The sequence below is a fragment of the Typopeltis vanoorti genome, chromosome 22, assembly GCF_054136105.1.
Source record: "Typopeltis vanoorti isolate ZY-2024b chromosome 22, IOZ_Tvanoo_1.0, whole genome shotgun sequence".
Classification (NCBI taxonomy): domain Eukaryota; kingdom Metazoa; phylum Arthropoda; class Arachnida; order Uropygi; family Thelyphonidae; genus Typopeltis; species Typopeltis vanoorti.
This window is the reverse complement of record NC_143570.1, coordinates 11,934,798-11,952,178: the sequence shown is the minus strand read 5'-3', so window position 1 is coordinate 11,952,178 and position 17,381 is coordinate 11,934,798. Positions and strand designations below refer to the sequence as shown.

The window sequence follows — 17,381 nt, the reverse complement described above, 5'->3', positions numbered from 1 at the left end:
ATGAAGGAAGAGAAAAAGATACTTGTTCTGTGGGTTTCGAGGTACACTGTGAAGGAATTCTGCGCAGCAGCAGCTGCAATAGTTCCAACAAGTTTAGTATTAAGTGGGGGAATTATTGATGCTATTTCAAATGAACATTTCCTATGGAAATATTTGTAGAATACACATATTGCAGAAACCAAACATCTGTGCGAAAGTGGAGGGAGTGAGTTGGTAAGAGATGGATCATTAATAAGTCTAATGATCCATCAGAGGAGAGCAATTAGGACATCTAATTGCTCTCCTCTGTATTGAGTCAAGCATTTTGGGGGGAGCTTCTGGGGGCCCACCCAATATGTGAGAGCAGTATTCAATAGCCAGGCAGATTTGTGACTACAGCCCTGATCCTGATGATAGCAGGATCAGGGCTATACTCAAGTACAGGCGCACGAGTCTCTAGCATATGTAAGAACAGTATTCAATAGTTGGGAAAATTTGTTACTACAGCCCTAATCCTGATGATAGCAGGATCAGGACTATACTCATGCACATGCATACGAGGCTCTAGTGGGGGAGGGGCAAAAAGTAGGACTAATTGTACAAAATAAGTCCTGAATAATAATAATTTATCCTTGTAATCTACATTGTAGATTACAAGGATAAATTGTGAGTATATGGACTACAGACACTGGTAGACAGAAGAAAGAAGGAATGATATGATAGAGGTCTATAAACTTTTTTTTGAGAGGGTGTTATAGAAAGTTGGGCATCCATGGAAGTTAGGTTTTTGTGCAGTTAAGAAAATGGTGAGAGCTAGATTTTTCTCTCATAGAACCGTCAGTGAGTGAGTGGAACAGATTGCCTGTTGAAGTAGTTAGGACATCTAGTGTGAATGAGTTTAAGAGAAATTATGACTGCTGGTATGGGTGATCATCCCTCATAAGACCTTGACTCCCTGGAGGTCTAATAGTAATAACAATTATAATAAAGCACATTTCTAACCTAAAATAATTTTCAATCAAGAAGCATAACCTTTCCTACTGAAATGCATTTCAATGGAAAAATTATGTTCATGCACAAAATTTTAATGAACACAGCTCTAGCAAAAAATCTGATTATTTCCAAAGATCCAATTAGAGATTTTAGTATTATAAAATAAGAGGCAAGAGAGGGAAATGATTAGCAGTTAAGTTTTACTTACTCTATTGAGAAAGTTTTGATGGCCTGAGGTGCAGGGGTCTTCTTTTTCTTAAAAAACAACCAATAAATTGCTATACCAAGTAAACCCAACATAATAATTATGTCTACAATTCCAAATACTTGGCTTTCCTCTTCTGATACTGTTTCCCCATTGTTGGACTCTGGCTGATGTGCAGTCATTGTAGAACTATCAAAAATGGTGTTATATGAAGATAATTACTGTGATGTTAATTATTTCAATTATAATTAGATATAAAATGATTGAATGAAAATCAACAATTTGACTTGCATAAAGATTGCATTTCCAAAGTTTCTAAAGAATAATCACCTATAATGAAAAAGAACTACTTTATAAACTATTCATTATTCAAAATTTTGTCATGTGTACATGTTAGTGAACTCAAGAGTTCACCTATTTTGAAAAGAAAAAGAAACTTTTTCTTTTCAAAATAAAATTCAATTTTATCCAGCTCAAAACTAAACAGTGATTACCTCCAGTTTCAAATCCTCTGTACACTCTGGTGTCCTGCACCTTCCTGGCACAGGACACCAGAGTGTACTGGATATTCAGTGGCAAGCCTTGAAGAACACCCTGACTGATTCAGCCAGAGAGGCATGTGGTGAGGTTCTCTGTAAGGATAGAAAATTCAGAACTCCATGGTGGACACAGGAAGTTAAAGAGGCAATGAAGAAAAAGAAGAAAGCATATCAAAAGTTCCTGGAAAATAAGTCAGTTTGTGCTCTTAGAGAATACAGAGACAAATGTAAGAAAGCTAAACACTGTGTAAAACTAGCTCAACAAAAGTCATGGGAAGACTTTGGTAAGAACACAGAAAAGAAATATGAAGACGGTGGCAAGATATTCTGGAGGTTGTTGAAGAAGCTCAGAAATGGAGGAAAGAGTGTTGTAAAAGGAATTAGAGATGATAAAGGTGACATGAAAATGGGAGAAAAAGATATCCTTGAAGTAAGGAGTAATTACTTCGAAAAATTGTAGAAAAAAACCATCAAAGGCTTGAAATGTGGAAAGGCAGCAGGAGTAGATGATATTCGACCAGAAATGCACAAGTATGGAGGTATAAAAGTCTTACAATGGCTGTACTGCATGATTCAGAACGCCTGGACAGAGGGAGAAATTCCCAATGATTGGAGTAGAGCTCTCATAGGTCTACTAAAAAGGGAAAGCTCTCTCATAAAAAGGGAAATAAAACTGAATGTGAGAATTACAGAGGTATTTCCCTAATGAAGGTTCCTGGTAAGATTTCTTTGGGGGGAGCCAGGGGCCCTTTCCCCCTGGTTCCCCCCAAAGAAAAAAGAAAAAAAAAACACTAGAAAATTTTCCAAAAATCTTTTCCTAATTAAAATTCACTGTTTTTTATGTTTTTTAATTTATGTTGTGTTGTGTCTTCTATTTCTATACTACTTATGAATTAGTGATCATTGCAGATGCTCAGTCATATGTAGTAGGCGATGCATAGTATGTATTCTCAAATCATCTAGTCAACTTGGTTAAACGATTCTTCAATAGTTCTTCACAGATGAGAAGATTTTCTCATCTGTGAAGAGAATATCTCACGTCTGTTGTTTGCATACTACTGAAGAAGTATTGTTGATTTTATTACCCTCTGCTGCAGTGACCTGGGGATGAGAACAACAGGTTCTCATCCCCAGGTCATCAGTTAGTACACGACATCACTTTCTGTGTTCTCACAAGATTGCAACAGACAAGTGCCTTTACAGCCACAAGCTGTTGTGTCCCAATGCAGCATGATCAACCTGTTTCTTGGCAGTCAGATATGCCTTCTGTATCATTAATGGTTAATAGTCTGATGCACAAACACCCTACTGATCACGAGTGTTTTTAGTATATTGAAAATAATCGATGGCTGCATTCCAACAATGTGAAATGTATATATATCTACTCTCTATATAAGCCGGATTTTTGAAACTTTTTTTGTCTCTTCATTGTCCAATGTCCAACAATGTGTTTGCCTTCATGAGACAACAATTTGTTGGACGTTTCAAAACAATGGAGAATTGGCTTACTAGCCCAGAACTCGAAGGGGGAACCCCCCCTAGTGTGTGTGTGTGTGTATATATATATATATGTAATAAATTTTTTACCTTGGGGATATTGTATATTAGGATAACCAAGTTATTTTATAAACTTGGTTATTTTAACTTCTAATCCCAAGTATAAAATAACTTGGTTATCCTAATATACAATATCCCCAAGGTAAAAAATTTATTACATCTATATCTCCTCCAGAGATTTTTATTAAAAATAAAAACACCTTGTTGCAACTTCTATAGGTAAAATTGATAAGGCTCCGTATTACTATAACTTGGGTATTTAGGGTCTAGCTACTCACTGAGGAGACCTCAAAAAAGGTTGAAACCGGTCTGGGTAGTGACCCCACCCATAATGCATTGCAGTATACATCTTCTAGTGAGATGTGCTTTACATTATGGGAAAATAATGTAAACAAGAAAAGACAGGTGAAAGTGGTATATTGCAGGGTTGCTTTGGTTGATTCAGTGCCCTTACTATTTAACTTATTTGCTAATGATATTTTATGTGGAGCAAAGAGGAAAGATCCTCAGTTGTTTGCTGATATTACAGAGTTTATGAACAGTTATAAAGAGTGATACTGATGTTAACCCTTCAGGAAGATTTAAATATTTTTTAGCTTGGATGAACGAGTGGGGATTGCAGTCGTAATGTTAAATGTAATGTGCTGCACCTTAGAGTGCAGAGGTATAGTGCTATATTAGTAGAACTGAGTTTAAAGGTGAACAAGATTTGAGATGTGCTGGTTGGCAGCAGTTCAAAGTTCAGAGGGCATGTTGTAAGTGTTGCACTTATATAGAATACAAAGTGCATTGATACCATAATGACAAGCACGTGGACAAGAAGGGTTAAGGGAACTGACTGTGCCACTGTATAAAGTATTGTTGAGATTACACGTGAACAAAAGCAACTGTGCACAGCTGGTTGGTTAGTTTATACTGCGATGTGGAAAGTACTGAGAGAATCCAGAAATGAGTAACTAAGGCAGTTGATTATAGGGAAAGAAGTTCAGGGAATGTAAACTGTTCAGTGAAGAAGAGGGAAAAGTGATGATATGACAGAGCTTTAAGTTAGTGAAGAGAATTTAACAGATTTACATACAAAGGATTACACACAGAATAACAGGTTTTTTTGTGTGTGAGTGAGTAAGTGAGTGAGTGAGTGAGCAAGAAACTCATTGGAAGTTGCATGCCATTGTTGTAAAGTGAGGAGAAGGAAATTTTTTTACATGGAGGATGTGTAAGAGTGGAACACGCTGTCAGAATGGTGAGAGTTTGAATGAGTTTAAAGTTCAATATGATAAGTACTGCATAGCTTGCTGAGCGAGACTTCCCAAGATGAGTCTGATGACTCCATGGAAGTTTATTATAATAATATTAGAATCTTAAAAAATGGCAAAAAATGACAGGACTGATAACAAAAGATTTAAAATATAAGCACACTTGCCAGGGCTAGCATTAAGCATGTGCAAAAGCTATAAGATGCAATAAGTTTTTGTTAAAACGCAATATCCAGTTGAACATAGTTGCAAAATGTGTACCATCAAAATAATTGTTTTATGGTGCAAAGCGCAAGTTATGTTTATTATTATTTTGTTCAGAAATACTGATATGGTATTTATACCAACCATCTTTCACAGAGGTTAATTTGTGCATTACATAATTTAGCCCTAGAACACTATTTATTGAACATGCCAATTATTACTTTAATTTCAAGAAAAATTTTAAAAAATAAAGTAAATTATAAAGGACCAGAAATCAAATTCTTGTTTTTCTCCTTTACTCAAACATAAGTGAACAAAAAGTCATCAAGGCAAGGCTATATTTTTGGAGAGGATCCAGAAACGAGAACTAAGACAATATCAGGGCTCTGGAATGTTGGCTATGAAGAGAGGTTGAAAGAATATGGATTGCAGAGTTGGGTGGATAGAGGGAAAAGAGGTGCTATAATAGAGCTGTTTAAGTCAGTAAAGGGATTTTATTGGATTAATTCAGAGGTGATTATAAAAAAAAAATAGAAGGCAGATGCCATCCCTGAAAGTTATGTAAGAGTGTCATGAAGAGAGGTGCAAGGAGTAGATTTTTTTACATTAAGAATTGTGGGCGAATGGAACACATTACCAGAATATGTTGTTAATGCAGAGAATGTTAAGGATTTTAAGATTCAGTATGATAAATATGTTGTCAGTTGAATGAACCTCCCATGATGAGCCTACTGATTCCATGGAGGATTTAGTCATAATAAATCATCATCATAATAATAACACAGAGACAGCTGATTTCATATTAGTTGCCTAGTATCCCATAACACACTTCCTTTTGAATGTGTACTGCTATGAATTACAGGAAAGGTCACTACCCAAGAGCGGTTTCTATCTTTATTTGTTCAAATAAAGATACAATTTGTTCAAAAAAAAAAAGTTCACATGGAGAGAAGATACAAGAAATAAGAAAAGCCTCGTTGATAATGATATCATAAAGTTGGTTCAGGATACAAGAGTGTAGAGGATTCGAAATTGGAGGTGACCATTACTTAGTACTAAGCAGCATAAAAATGGATATCACATTGAAAAGAACATCATGTAAGAAAGTCTTAAAAAGGATTAAAGTTGAGCAGCTTCAATGGCAGAATCTTTTTAAAAATGAAGTTATTAGAAAGGAACTTGACATTATTAGCATTCAAGAATGTGTCAGTAGAGCTAATCTAAGGTGGTATATGGCCACTTAAATAAAATGGGTTAGCAAAACAGGTGTTGTTGCCAAGAAAGAGACCCAGAGTAAGACCAAGGTCTAGGTGGATTGATTCAGAGTTAGAACTGTATTAGAACAAAATGTTAAATATGACATTAGAGTAGTGCTTACAAGTAATTGACTAATTTGGAGGAAAATTGTGGATAAGAGATTAATAACAATTATAAACTTAATCATGTGGTGCTGTCATAGTAACCGGAACACCACTTGGAGGTACATTGGGGAAACTGATGATGACTATTATTCAAAAAAAAAAAAAAAAAAAAAAAAAAAAAAAAAAAAAAAAAAATCCAGTAGTTTGAACCTGAGTAAACAATGGCCAATCTTAAAAGATCACTAAATGTAGAACACTCCAAGACACTGAGTCTTGCATTAATTCCAACAGACAACACTGTGCAAGTAACAGCATACACAGGTAAAAACTTATTGATTCTGCTCAGTAGCACACAAAAGCTTGTAGGCACACCAAAGCTGGGTTCAAGCAGAAACCAGTTCTACTCTTCGGGTAGGCACCTTCTAGGTGACCTTTATTGAAGTTTAACAACAAAGGTGCAAAATCTTCTCCAAAAATTATGAGTGATCTAACATGATTATTCTTATAAATCTCACTGAGTGATCTGAAATTATCACAGGTTCTGTGCTCTAGATTTGGCATTGCTTCAAGCAGACAACAGACAACGTCAAAACCTCAGCCCTATTCAGTTGCAGACAAAAACTAATGACAGTAACCCCCCCCCACACACACACACACTCCAGGCTGAACCATGGGCAAGGATACATTAGTGGGAGTTAAACCCATGGAGATAGGGTAAACGGCCCTGCCTACCTCCCTATACATGAACAAACAGGCATTAGCTGACCCATGGAAATACTGAAAATAAATCAATGGCAGAAATCAGATTTCCATATATAAGCAGAAAAATGTATTATCACTGTAGTTTTACAATACCCTGTATGACAGATAGTTACAGCAAGTAATGACAAGAAATTATACTTCAAATTGTCTGCCATCACTCCCAATTCTCTCAACTATTCCATCTCCTTCAAAATTTCTTCATTAATTGTATACTCTACATCTGAACCTTGACTATCATATTTCAAGACTATACACTTTGCAATTAGATTGACAGCTTATTCACTTGCCCACTGACATAGCCTACCGAGATTCTCATGTGAAACCACATCTGCTCTGCTCCTTCTAGTTCTTCCCAACTTGCATTAACAAACAACTGCATATCCCAAGTTAAGTCACTTCTAATATCATTAACATACAAGTTCAACAATAATAGCCCCAAGACAGATCCCTGCAGTACTGTGCTGGTGACCTTCCTCTTTTGAGAGACTACTCCCTCATATACACAATCCTATATTATTATTATTAAGAGAGACCTCCAAGGAGTCAGGGACTCATTGGGGGAGGCTACACACTACACACACCAGCTATCATACTTATTCTTGAATTCATTCACACTGCTTGCACTCAACATCTAATGGCAATCCATTCCAATCACACACCACCCTCTGAGAGAAAAATCTAGCCCTCACCCGCTTCTTGGCGGCATTCATTCTCAGCTTCCAAGGATGCCCTCTTGTCCTTTAGTCACCCTCCAAAAATTGAAAAATTCCATCAACTGAAATTCCTGTATGACTCTTTCTGAAGTTTGTAAGTCTCAATCATATCATCCTCTCTTTCTCCTGTTTGTTAGTGTTTGCAGTCTACAAATTCTCAACCTGTTTTCATAACTAGTATTCTACAATCCGTATATCATTTTTAACACTCTCCTTTGCACTCTATCCACTATATCAGAATCACAACAGAAACCAGGAGAACAAACCTATGTACAATAGTCCAAGAGAGGTCTTATCAAGTCCTTGTAAAGAGGCAAAATGACACCCTCATCATTACATGTGAAGGTTTGTTTCAGCATTGCAATTATCTTTTGAGTTGTATTTGCAATTTTTGCTACATGGACCCTGAACTTCAACTTCCTATATAATATGACACCGGATATCTAATCACCCCAGAGTGAATGACTTTACTTCTACTGAAATTATATCCATTTTCCCATGTCCACAATTCCAGCCTATTCAAATCATTCTGCAAGTACTGCATATCAGCATGTCACTTGTCAAATCCTTACCAATATCATTAATGTACAGATTGAATAACAGTGGACCAAGCATTGATCCTTGCTGTACACGACTGGTTACCTTAAATCTTGCAGACTCACATCCCATATACCAATTTTTGATATCTGTTAGTCAGTCACCCTCTTATCCACACTAATATTCCATAATCCAAACCCATATTCTCCAATTTATGCAACAGTCTACCATGCTGTATTCTGTCAAAAGCCTTAGCAAAATCCAAAATTATCATAGTTATCCATTTCCCTCATCTAGTTCAATGGTAACATTATTATAGAATGTGAGTAAGTTGCTAAAACATGATCTTCACTTAGTAAAACTATGTTGCTCATTGCGAAGTAGAGATTCACTGTCAACCCATTGCCGAATGTGAGGCCTAACCAATTTTTCAAAAATCTTCACCACCACTCCTGAGATATTAATTGGTCGATTGTTAAATACATCGTTCTTCGCACCACCCTTGTGCAATGGAATTACCATACATTCTTTCCATTCCTGCAGAATCTTCCCTGTTCTGAGACTATTAATAAACAGCCTGGTCAGTTCAGCTGAACACTCTTTTAGCACACATGCTGATATCCCATCAGTCCCTATTGCTGAATTCTTATTCAGTTTGTGGAACAGCTCTAATACCTCATCCTCATATACTTGAGTTTCTTCATCCAGTGAAGAGGCAGCAGTTAGCTCAATATCACATACACCAGGTTGATAGCTTTTAACAAAATTGGGACTCATTAGTTGAACAACTTCTTCTGCATCTGTAACCCTCACAACATCTGCATTTAGAAGAGTTATGCTTTCATATTCATTCTTTCTTTTACTTGCAGCATATTGATAGAATTCTCAGACTTTGCCTTCCATACAACAGTTGTGATTATTCTAGCCTGCTTTTTATAACTTTCATAACAGACATCATCCTTATGCACACAGTATTCCTCCCACATCATTCTTTTCTTACGAATCTCTTGCTTAATATGATTATACATCCATTTGATTCCTACCCTATTTATTCTTCGAACGCTCAGGAGACACTCCGATATCGCATCATTTAAGTATTTTTAAATGCTTCCCATGCACGGTCGATATTTTTCCCATCTATCAACAAATCCACTGAACTTAATATACTCCTCAGTTGGTCATAAGTTCCTGCTTTGTAGTTCAGCATGTTACCTTTTCTGAATGGACCATTCATAAACTTAGTCACTTCGCAAGTGGGTACTGCATGAGTACTGTCACCAACTGGAGGCAGAATAATTACATCTTTAACTGAAATGCCCTCTGACACTATAATCAAATCTAACACTCACTGACCTCGAGTTCCTTCTGTCACATGTTGCTTGAGGAAGTTGTCCCACAACAGCTCAATAAATTCATTTTCATTCTTCTCATGAGATTCTACTGCTACCAAATCAATATTTGGATAATTAAAGTCTCCCATTATGATTACTCTTTTCACACCCATCGTCTCTATTTGGTGATGCATTTCTTCATCACTTCATCATTTCTTCATCGATTCACCAGGTCTGTAACAACACCCCACTATGTAATTGATCTTGTTAGATTCCACTCACACCAAATTGCTTCAAACTCACTGCCACATGAAATACTGTTAGTAGTAGTAGTACTACTAATCAATTAGATCTCAACTCTAACCAAAAATTGAAATAGTTCTGTTTCAGAGTGAGACCATATTGCAAAGATATCATCCACAAAATATAGCCACATACAAGATTGAGGAGAAATGGGCTAGAAATCTGATCCACTAAATGCTCCATAAAGTAATGAGTTATTTTACCTGGTGTAATAAATTGTTGAAACAATTTATTACACCAGGTAAAATAACCAGAATTGATACTAAACTTAAATAATCTTACAACGGCATTAGAGAAACTTGACAACATGAAAGAAAGTTTTCAAGTTTCTTAAAGTAGTAAATTTGTAAACAGAGAAACTAAACCAAAACTATTGAAAACTATTTTCAATATAAGAGCTGTTTTTTTTCAATAGGGTTTCACAGAAATCTTGAAAATTTTGCCGAATAATATAATAACAACTGAATAAATACAATCAAGAGTCTGAAATGATGGTTTATTTTGGAATAGTTGTTTTGTTTATAAAACATACCACTTCAAGAAACTCTATAACTTTTACAAGAAGGTTTTCCTGACCATTGCCATACTTATGCAGGAGGCTCTACTAGCTGGGGGGAGGGGGGGGAGACAAAAAATTAGGACCAATTTATGGGACCCTCCCATAATACATAGCCTTGCAGGCATGCATAATGCTATGTGCATTGCATTATGGGATACTGATGTGAAGTCATGAGCCTCTATATACAAGTAGCCCATTTGTGAAGTGACTTCACATGCAAATAAAGAATTAAATCAAGAATATACTTTCTTGGCATCTTTAGTTTAAACTTCAATATCTGCAGTAAATCAGCAGGGAACCAGTTAAGAAAGACAGCAGCAATTGCATACCTCAAGTGAAAGAGAATAAAATTTGGTATAAAGGGGATGATTCATATAATCAAACAGGAATAAGAGATGAAAAAAGTATAGAAAAAATATTAAGAAAGAAGTGGAGATCAGATGTACGAAGAATATAAGACTCAAACCAAAAAAGCGATGGCTAGTATAGTAAGGAAGACAAATATGGAACAAAAGAAGAACCTAGCACTGAAATCCAAGGAATTCTCTCATTATTTGACAAGTAGGAAGAGAAATGATTGTGGACAAATGACATAACAGTTGCTTAATGATCACTTTATTAGGGTGCGTAGCTCAGTCAGTATAGATGAAGCCCTTTGGTCAGAAAGACCTGGGTTCGATTCCCATCCATGACGTGAGGAACATTTATCTGGTCTCTTTCGATTAAAGGTGAGTTAGCTGGTCTCATACGGAGGTTTTTTCTGCTGAAAACTCAAGTTTATTTCCCCTCAGAACAGGCAAACTGGCCATGTGAACACACACTGTTACAGTCAAAAATACATAAAATCCCTCATTAGGAGAGCTCAACCAGTCCTAAGGGGCGGTCGAGGATTGGGGGAAACCCCACATGAATAAAAAATCCTGAAAAAGCAGGCTTTAATTATGGAGAAAGCAGAAGGGAAGAGTTAAAGAGCTCATAATTACACAGGTTTAGTTCCAATAATTCATCTCTGTCACAGAGACATCTTCTGGAATACAATATGAAAATTGTAATAACACACACACAAAAAAAAAAAAATAAATAAAAAATAGGTGGAAGATGTTAGACTAAAAGCCTAAAGTCTGTGACAGGTGCCCTCTATGGGGGATAGTGGCCTAGCCTTGGACATTGAATACAAAGTCTATGAAATAATGCTTCCCAAATCTTGTAAAGTTTAACACATAAACTTGGGCTAACAAAAAGGGGATGCCAATTAAATGCATCTCTTCTCTATGGATCTGGGAGTTGGGGTGTCCAGAATCATCCTCAGATATTTGTTCTGGATTCTCTGCAATTTTATAATATTTGTTTCAGAGGTATGGCTCCATGCAGGGGAAGCGTAGGTAATGACCGGGCATATGAAACATGGGATCTACCAATGGAGGTTGCATATTCCATATATTATTTGTTCTGGATTCTCTGCAATTTTATAATATTTGTTTCAGAGGTATCGCTCCATGCAGGGGAAGCGCAGGTAATGACTGGGCATATGAAACATGGGATCTACCAATGGAGGTTGCATATTCCATATATTATTATTACAGGCGACTCCAGGGAGACCTTAGACTCATCGAGGGAGACCCTAAACATCATGTCCACACAACTATATGACATTCTCACAGTATCTATCATACCTTGCCTTGAACTCACTCACCATCATAGCACCCACAACAGACTCTGGCAGCTTATTCCACTCATTTACCACTCTAAAAGTAAAGAACCCAGCTCTAACACCCCTGCTAACCACACTCTTATCCAGCTTCCATAGGTGTCCCCTAGTTTTACCACCACCACCACCAGTCGTGATCTCAAAAATATCCTCTAAATTAACACTATAGAAACCCTTTAGCAATTTGAATGTCTCAATCATATCTCCCCTCTCCACCTACAACCAATTTCTGCAACTAACAAATCTTCAACCTGTTCTCATATGGTTCATTCCATAGACCCGCTATCATCTTAGTCACTCGCCTCTGGATCCTCTCCCCCTCCCCATCAAGAAGGAACCTAGGTGACCAAATCTGAGCACAGTAGTCGAGATGAGGTTTTATCAAGGCTCGGTACAGAGGTACAATAACTTGCTTGTCTCTGCTCGTCAAGTTATTTTTCAACAACCAAGTGAGTTGATGAGCTGATTTAGCTACTTTTGCAATGTGCCCCCTAAACTTCAATTCCCTATCCACCAACACTCCCAAATCCCTCGCCTCATCAATCTCCTGGAGTACAGTTCCACCAATGTGGCATACTGCTGCTAAATCTTTTCACCCCAAAATGCATAACCTTACATTTTGTCACATTAAATTGACATCCATTCTCCTTAGCCCAGAACTCCAATCTATCCAAATCATCCTGCAAGATGCAGGATGATCTTCTGCATTCATTATTGCCCTACCCAACTTTGCATCATCAGCGAACAAACGAACTGTTCCTCTTAGATCCTTCCCTATATCGTTAAAAAACAGATTAAACAGCAGTGGTCTAAGAACAGAACCCTGCAGCACACCACTAGTCAGAGGCAGTCTTTTGGACTCTACTCCTCAATAAACTACTCTTTGATATCTCTCCATCAACCACCCACCTATCCATCTCACCAACCCTATATCCATTCCCATATGTTGTAGTTTACAGATTAGAATTCCATGTGGTATCCTGTAAAATGCCTCTGCCAGGTCCAGCAGTATCACTGTAAACCCATTATCCTTATCCAGTTCAGCCATCACCTTGTTATAAAACTTGAGCAAGTTACTGAGGCATGATCTATCCTTCACAAAGCCAAAGCCATGCTGTCCCCCGTACAGTATCTCATTTTCATCAATCCATTCCTGTATTTTTCCCTTGACTACTTTCTCCAAGACCTTGACAATGACTCCTGATATGCTGATCGGTAGGTAATTTGCAACCATATCCTCCTTTATGCAGTGAAATTATTTTCCTCTCTTTCCACACCTTCGGGACTAAACTAGACCCGAGACTCAGATTAAACAACATGGTCAAGGGCACTGATAATTCCTTAGCCACTTCACGCAAGACCTGTGCCGGTATACCATCCAATCCCACAGATGTATTAAGGTTCTTATATTATATTAAGGTTCTGTAATAGACTAATCACCTCCACTTCATTCATCACAATTCCCATATAAACTAATGGTTCCTTCATTTTATCAATGTCACCACCTGGATGATATACTTTTGCAAAGTGCTCGCTCAGTAACTCCACTATATTGAGTGATTCAGTGACCTCCTTACCATCGTCATTCCTTAAAATCATTCTGCCGTATACAGTTTTTTTCTTGCTTGCAGCATATTGAAAGAATTGTTTGGGATTCTCTTTAGCTTGCATAGTTAGTTTCCTTTCATAATCCGCTTTTGCTTTTTTTTACCACACTCTTTACCCTTCTGGCCTGCACTTTTTACCGTTCGTGTGCCTGCAGGTCACCCCTTTCTTTAAATTCCCTCTACAGTTGTTTCTTTTTTTTGCAGGTCAAGCTTAATGGTGTTATTCATCCATTTAACCCGTACTTGTTTTACTATTCGGACGCTAGGTATACAATCACCTAACTTCCTGTAAATGCTTCTTGACCACTTCCCATGCTCTATTGACATCCAGCCCTTGCAGTTGGTACATGCCATGGCACTGATCCAAGCAACCTCCTAAGCTTGTCATACTCGCCAGCACGGTAATTCCACATATACCCTGTCTTAATCGAAAATTCCACACCTATAGTCACCTCCTAGGTCAAGACCTTATGATCACTCTCACCAATAGGTGGCAACATGGTCATATTCATTACAGTCAAATTCTAAGATGCTATTACCAGGTCAAGCACTCTCACATCCCCTAGTATTTTCAATTACATGCTGTCTCAGATAGTTATCCCTTAATAATTGAATAAAATCCATTTCCTTCCTCACATGTGTCCTCTCCTCCTTCCAATCAATGTTACCATAGTTGAAATACCCCATAATAATTACCCTCCTTCTACTCATTTCATCAATTTGTTTATGCATACTATCTCCACCATCTATTTCATCATCTGGTCTATAGCAGCACCCAACTGGATATTTTATTCTGCCAGTCTCAATCTCACACCAAATAGCCTCAAATGAGCTCTTTTCACTATGCTGCGATACAACTTCAATTCTCCCTGGCTGCAGTTCATCAGCTATCATCAATAACACCCCTACCCCCCATTTTATTCTCTCTGTCCCTCCTAAACACACTATAACCTACACGTTCTATCCCACTAACTATATCATCTTCCGTCAGCCATGTTTCACTAATGCCAATAACCTGTGGCCAGGAAGAACCAATCAAGGCCAAAAATTCTTCCTTCTTGTTCCTAATGCTTCTGGCATTAGTATACATGAATTGCAGTGATCGCTTTGTCCCACCCCTATCTTGATGCGTTATTCTAAATTTCCCATTCCCATTTTTTGTCCTTAGTACTGGCTCGGGTACACTATATACATTCTTACATTCAACTGTCTCACTGATGTCTGCATATCCACCCACCCCCTCCTTGGTAGTTCTAGTTTCCTTGGTTCTGTACATCCATTTTCACTTCATTCAGCAACACTTTTTCCAGTCTCCGCACACCAAATCCATTCAAATGCAGGCCATCCATCTTGTATGAATCCTTTCGCCCATTAAACTCATTCCACACCATACCGTCTGCATAACCTGTGCATAATGTCATTTGCAATTATGGCCCTCCTTCTAAACTCCTTTCTGTCATACCGCAGCAACAGACTCGCCATTCTAACTCTGTCACTCTTTTCTTTCGCTACCTTTAACAATACTTTCAAGTCCTCTCTCATAAAAAATTTATCTCCTTTCAATTCATTCGTACCCACCACAACTATCAATTCTTTCACCCTATGTTTTTGTGCTCTAATACTCTGACTCACATATTCACAGAGCCAACCACACAAAGTAGAAGAATCAAGTGACCTTGTGGTGATGGTTGATAGAAATCTGAAGTTTAGGGAACATATTGCAAAAATTATAAAGGTAACACAGATTAACAATGGCAAAAAAAAAAAAAAAAAAAAAAGATAAGAGAGTGGTGCATTCAGTCCTTATTCAGAGTATATCTGGTTTTACTGTTTTCAAATCTGATCACACCAGGATTTCAAGGGGATGAAGTAACTTAAAAAAATGGTACATAGGCAGACTGAGGACATACAAACTGCAGAGTTTGTTGGATAGACGATGAAAGGGTGATAAGACAGATATCCCTAGCTATGAAAGGAAGGTGAATAAGAGGGTGAAAAGTGTTTTTTTTTTTTTTTTTGCATGAATGGGGTGCTTGGATCTTGGAATGCAAATGCATTGCTTGTGAAAGAGTGGTGAAAGTGCTGATAGTGAACAAGTAATTTAAGGAATGGTATGATACATTGCGTTGTCTAAGGTGGGCTTCCCACATGATGAGTTGTGACTCCATAGAAGTCCTGAATAATAATAATAATAAAAACAAAAAATAAAAAATCTTAAGCCACAACCCATGGTATAATGTATTATAGGTTTACAACCTTTTCTGGGTAGGTGTCACATTTAAAAAAAAAAAAAAACCTAACCTGCTAGATAGCAAATGCTCCCTCACATGTAAATTATAATAGGCAAGAAACAATATTCTTGTTTTAATCTGTTGCCCAGGTATAAGCAAACAAAAGTTCATGTGTGAAGTTTCTTCATGACCAGGTTAATTATATATGGCTTCACACCAGTTTTCCCCAGTATCCTATATAATGCACAGCACATATCTTTTTTGGACGTGCATACTGCGTATTCAAACCTGCAGCCTGTTCTCAAATGAACAGGCTGCAGGTTTGAATCTCACTGTGGCATGATATTTGGTATTGTGTATCAATATATTATTTAAAGTACTCTGAATTAAGGACATTTTTTTATGTGATATCCACTCACAAAAGTGTAAAGGTTTACACTTTTGTGAGTGTAAACCTTTACACTTTTTAGTGCATTAATACCATGAAACTTATCTCCCAGTGAAGACAATACCAAATATCATGCCACAGTGAGATTCAAACCTGCAGCCTGTTCATTTGAGAACACACACATTTATATATATATTAGGCTAGCCAGAGCTGCACCCAGAGGGGTCCTGCCCCCCCCCCCCCAAAAAAAAAGAAAAAGGGAAAAAAACACTAGAAAATTTTCCAAAAATTTTTTCCTAATTAAAATTCGAATTTCCTAATTCGAAGTAGTGCTTAGTCTGCCGAGCACTACTTCATTTGCCCGAGCCAGGCCAGAGATCACGGGTGTCATGTATTGGCGATCACTGTAGATGCTCAGTCATAGGTCGTATACAATGTGTAGTGTGTATTCTCAAATTGCCTACTCAACTAGCACGCCCCCCCCCCCACAAAAAAAATTAAATCTCAAGTGCTTGGTCCTCCCCAAGATTATATTTTGAGTGCTACCCCCCCCCCCCCCAGATTAAATCCTGAGTGCACTACTGATGCTAGCCAACTAGGCCAGCAAGCAATTGCTGCCTGGTTGGCTATTTTAATATTGCAAGCAACTGACTGCTTGCAGCACTTAAACAAATCAAGTGAAGAACAAGAGAAATCACATTTTGTATACACAGTGTGCCTGTTAAGTAATGAGACAACCAGTGGCGGCTCGTGGCTTGAAATCATGGGGGCACTGCAACTTTTGAAATATACATACACAATGTAAGTACAGTGTATACGTGTTTGGATAAAATACAAAATTATGGTAAAAATTAAAAAAAAAATTAAACATGAAAAAATATTGTTTATTATTGATAAAATTACACTGTTTGGTATAATTCAAAATTACTTAAAAATAAAATGTAATCTTGTTTTGTTTCATGAAAAAATATTGTTTATTATCGATAAAATTATACAGTTTACTATAATTCAAAATTATTGTCTTTAATTGTAATGTCCAAATATTTAAAGAGATGGAGTAAACACGACAAGCACTACAAACACTCTACTACTGGACTATGATGTGCATATGCTTGCGCAAGTAGCAATATAACACTGTGGAAAACACA

At 37.3% G+C, this 17,381-nt stretch overlaps 1 protein-coding gene across 2 annotated transcripts in view; it reads right to left on the bottom strand.

The window, feature by feature from the left end:
- Positions 1-17,381, bottom strand: part of Cpr (Cytochrome P450 reductase) — a 159,639-nt gene that overhangs the window by 117,490 nt on the left and 24,768 nt on the right. For both annotated transcript variants that reach the window (XM_090411790.1, XM_090411791.1), the window contains exon 2: positions 1,181-1,366. In XM_090411790.1, the coding sequence (XP_090267916.1) occupies positions 1,181-1,359 (179 nt within the window). In that variant the 5' untranslated portion in view covers positions 1,360-1,366. The remainder of the gene's footprint in view (positions 1-1,180; positions 1,367-17,381) is intronic.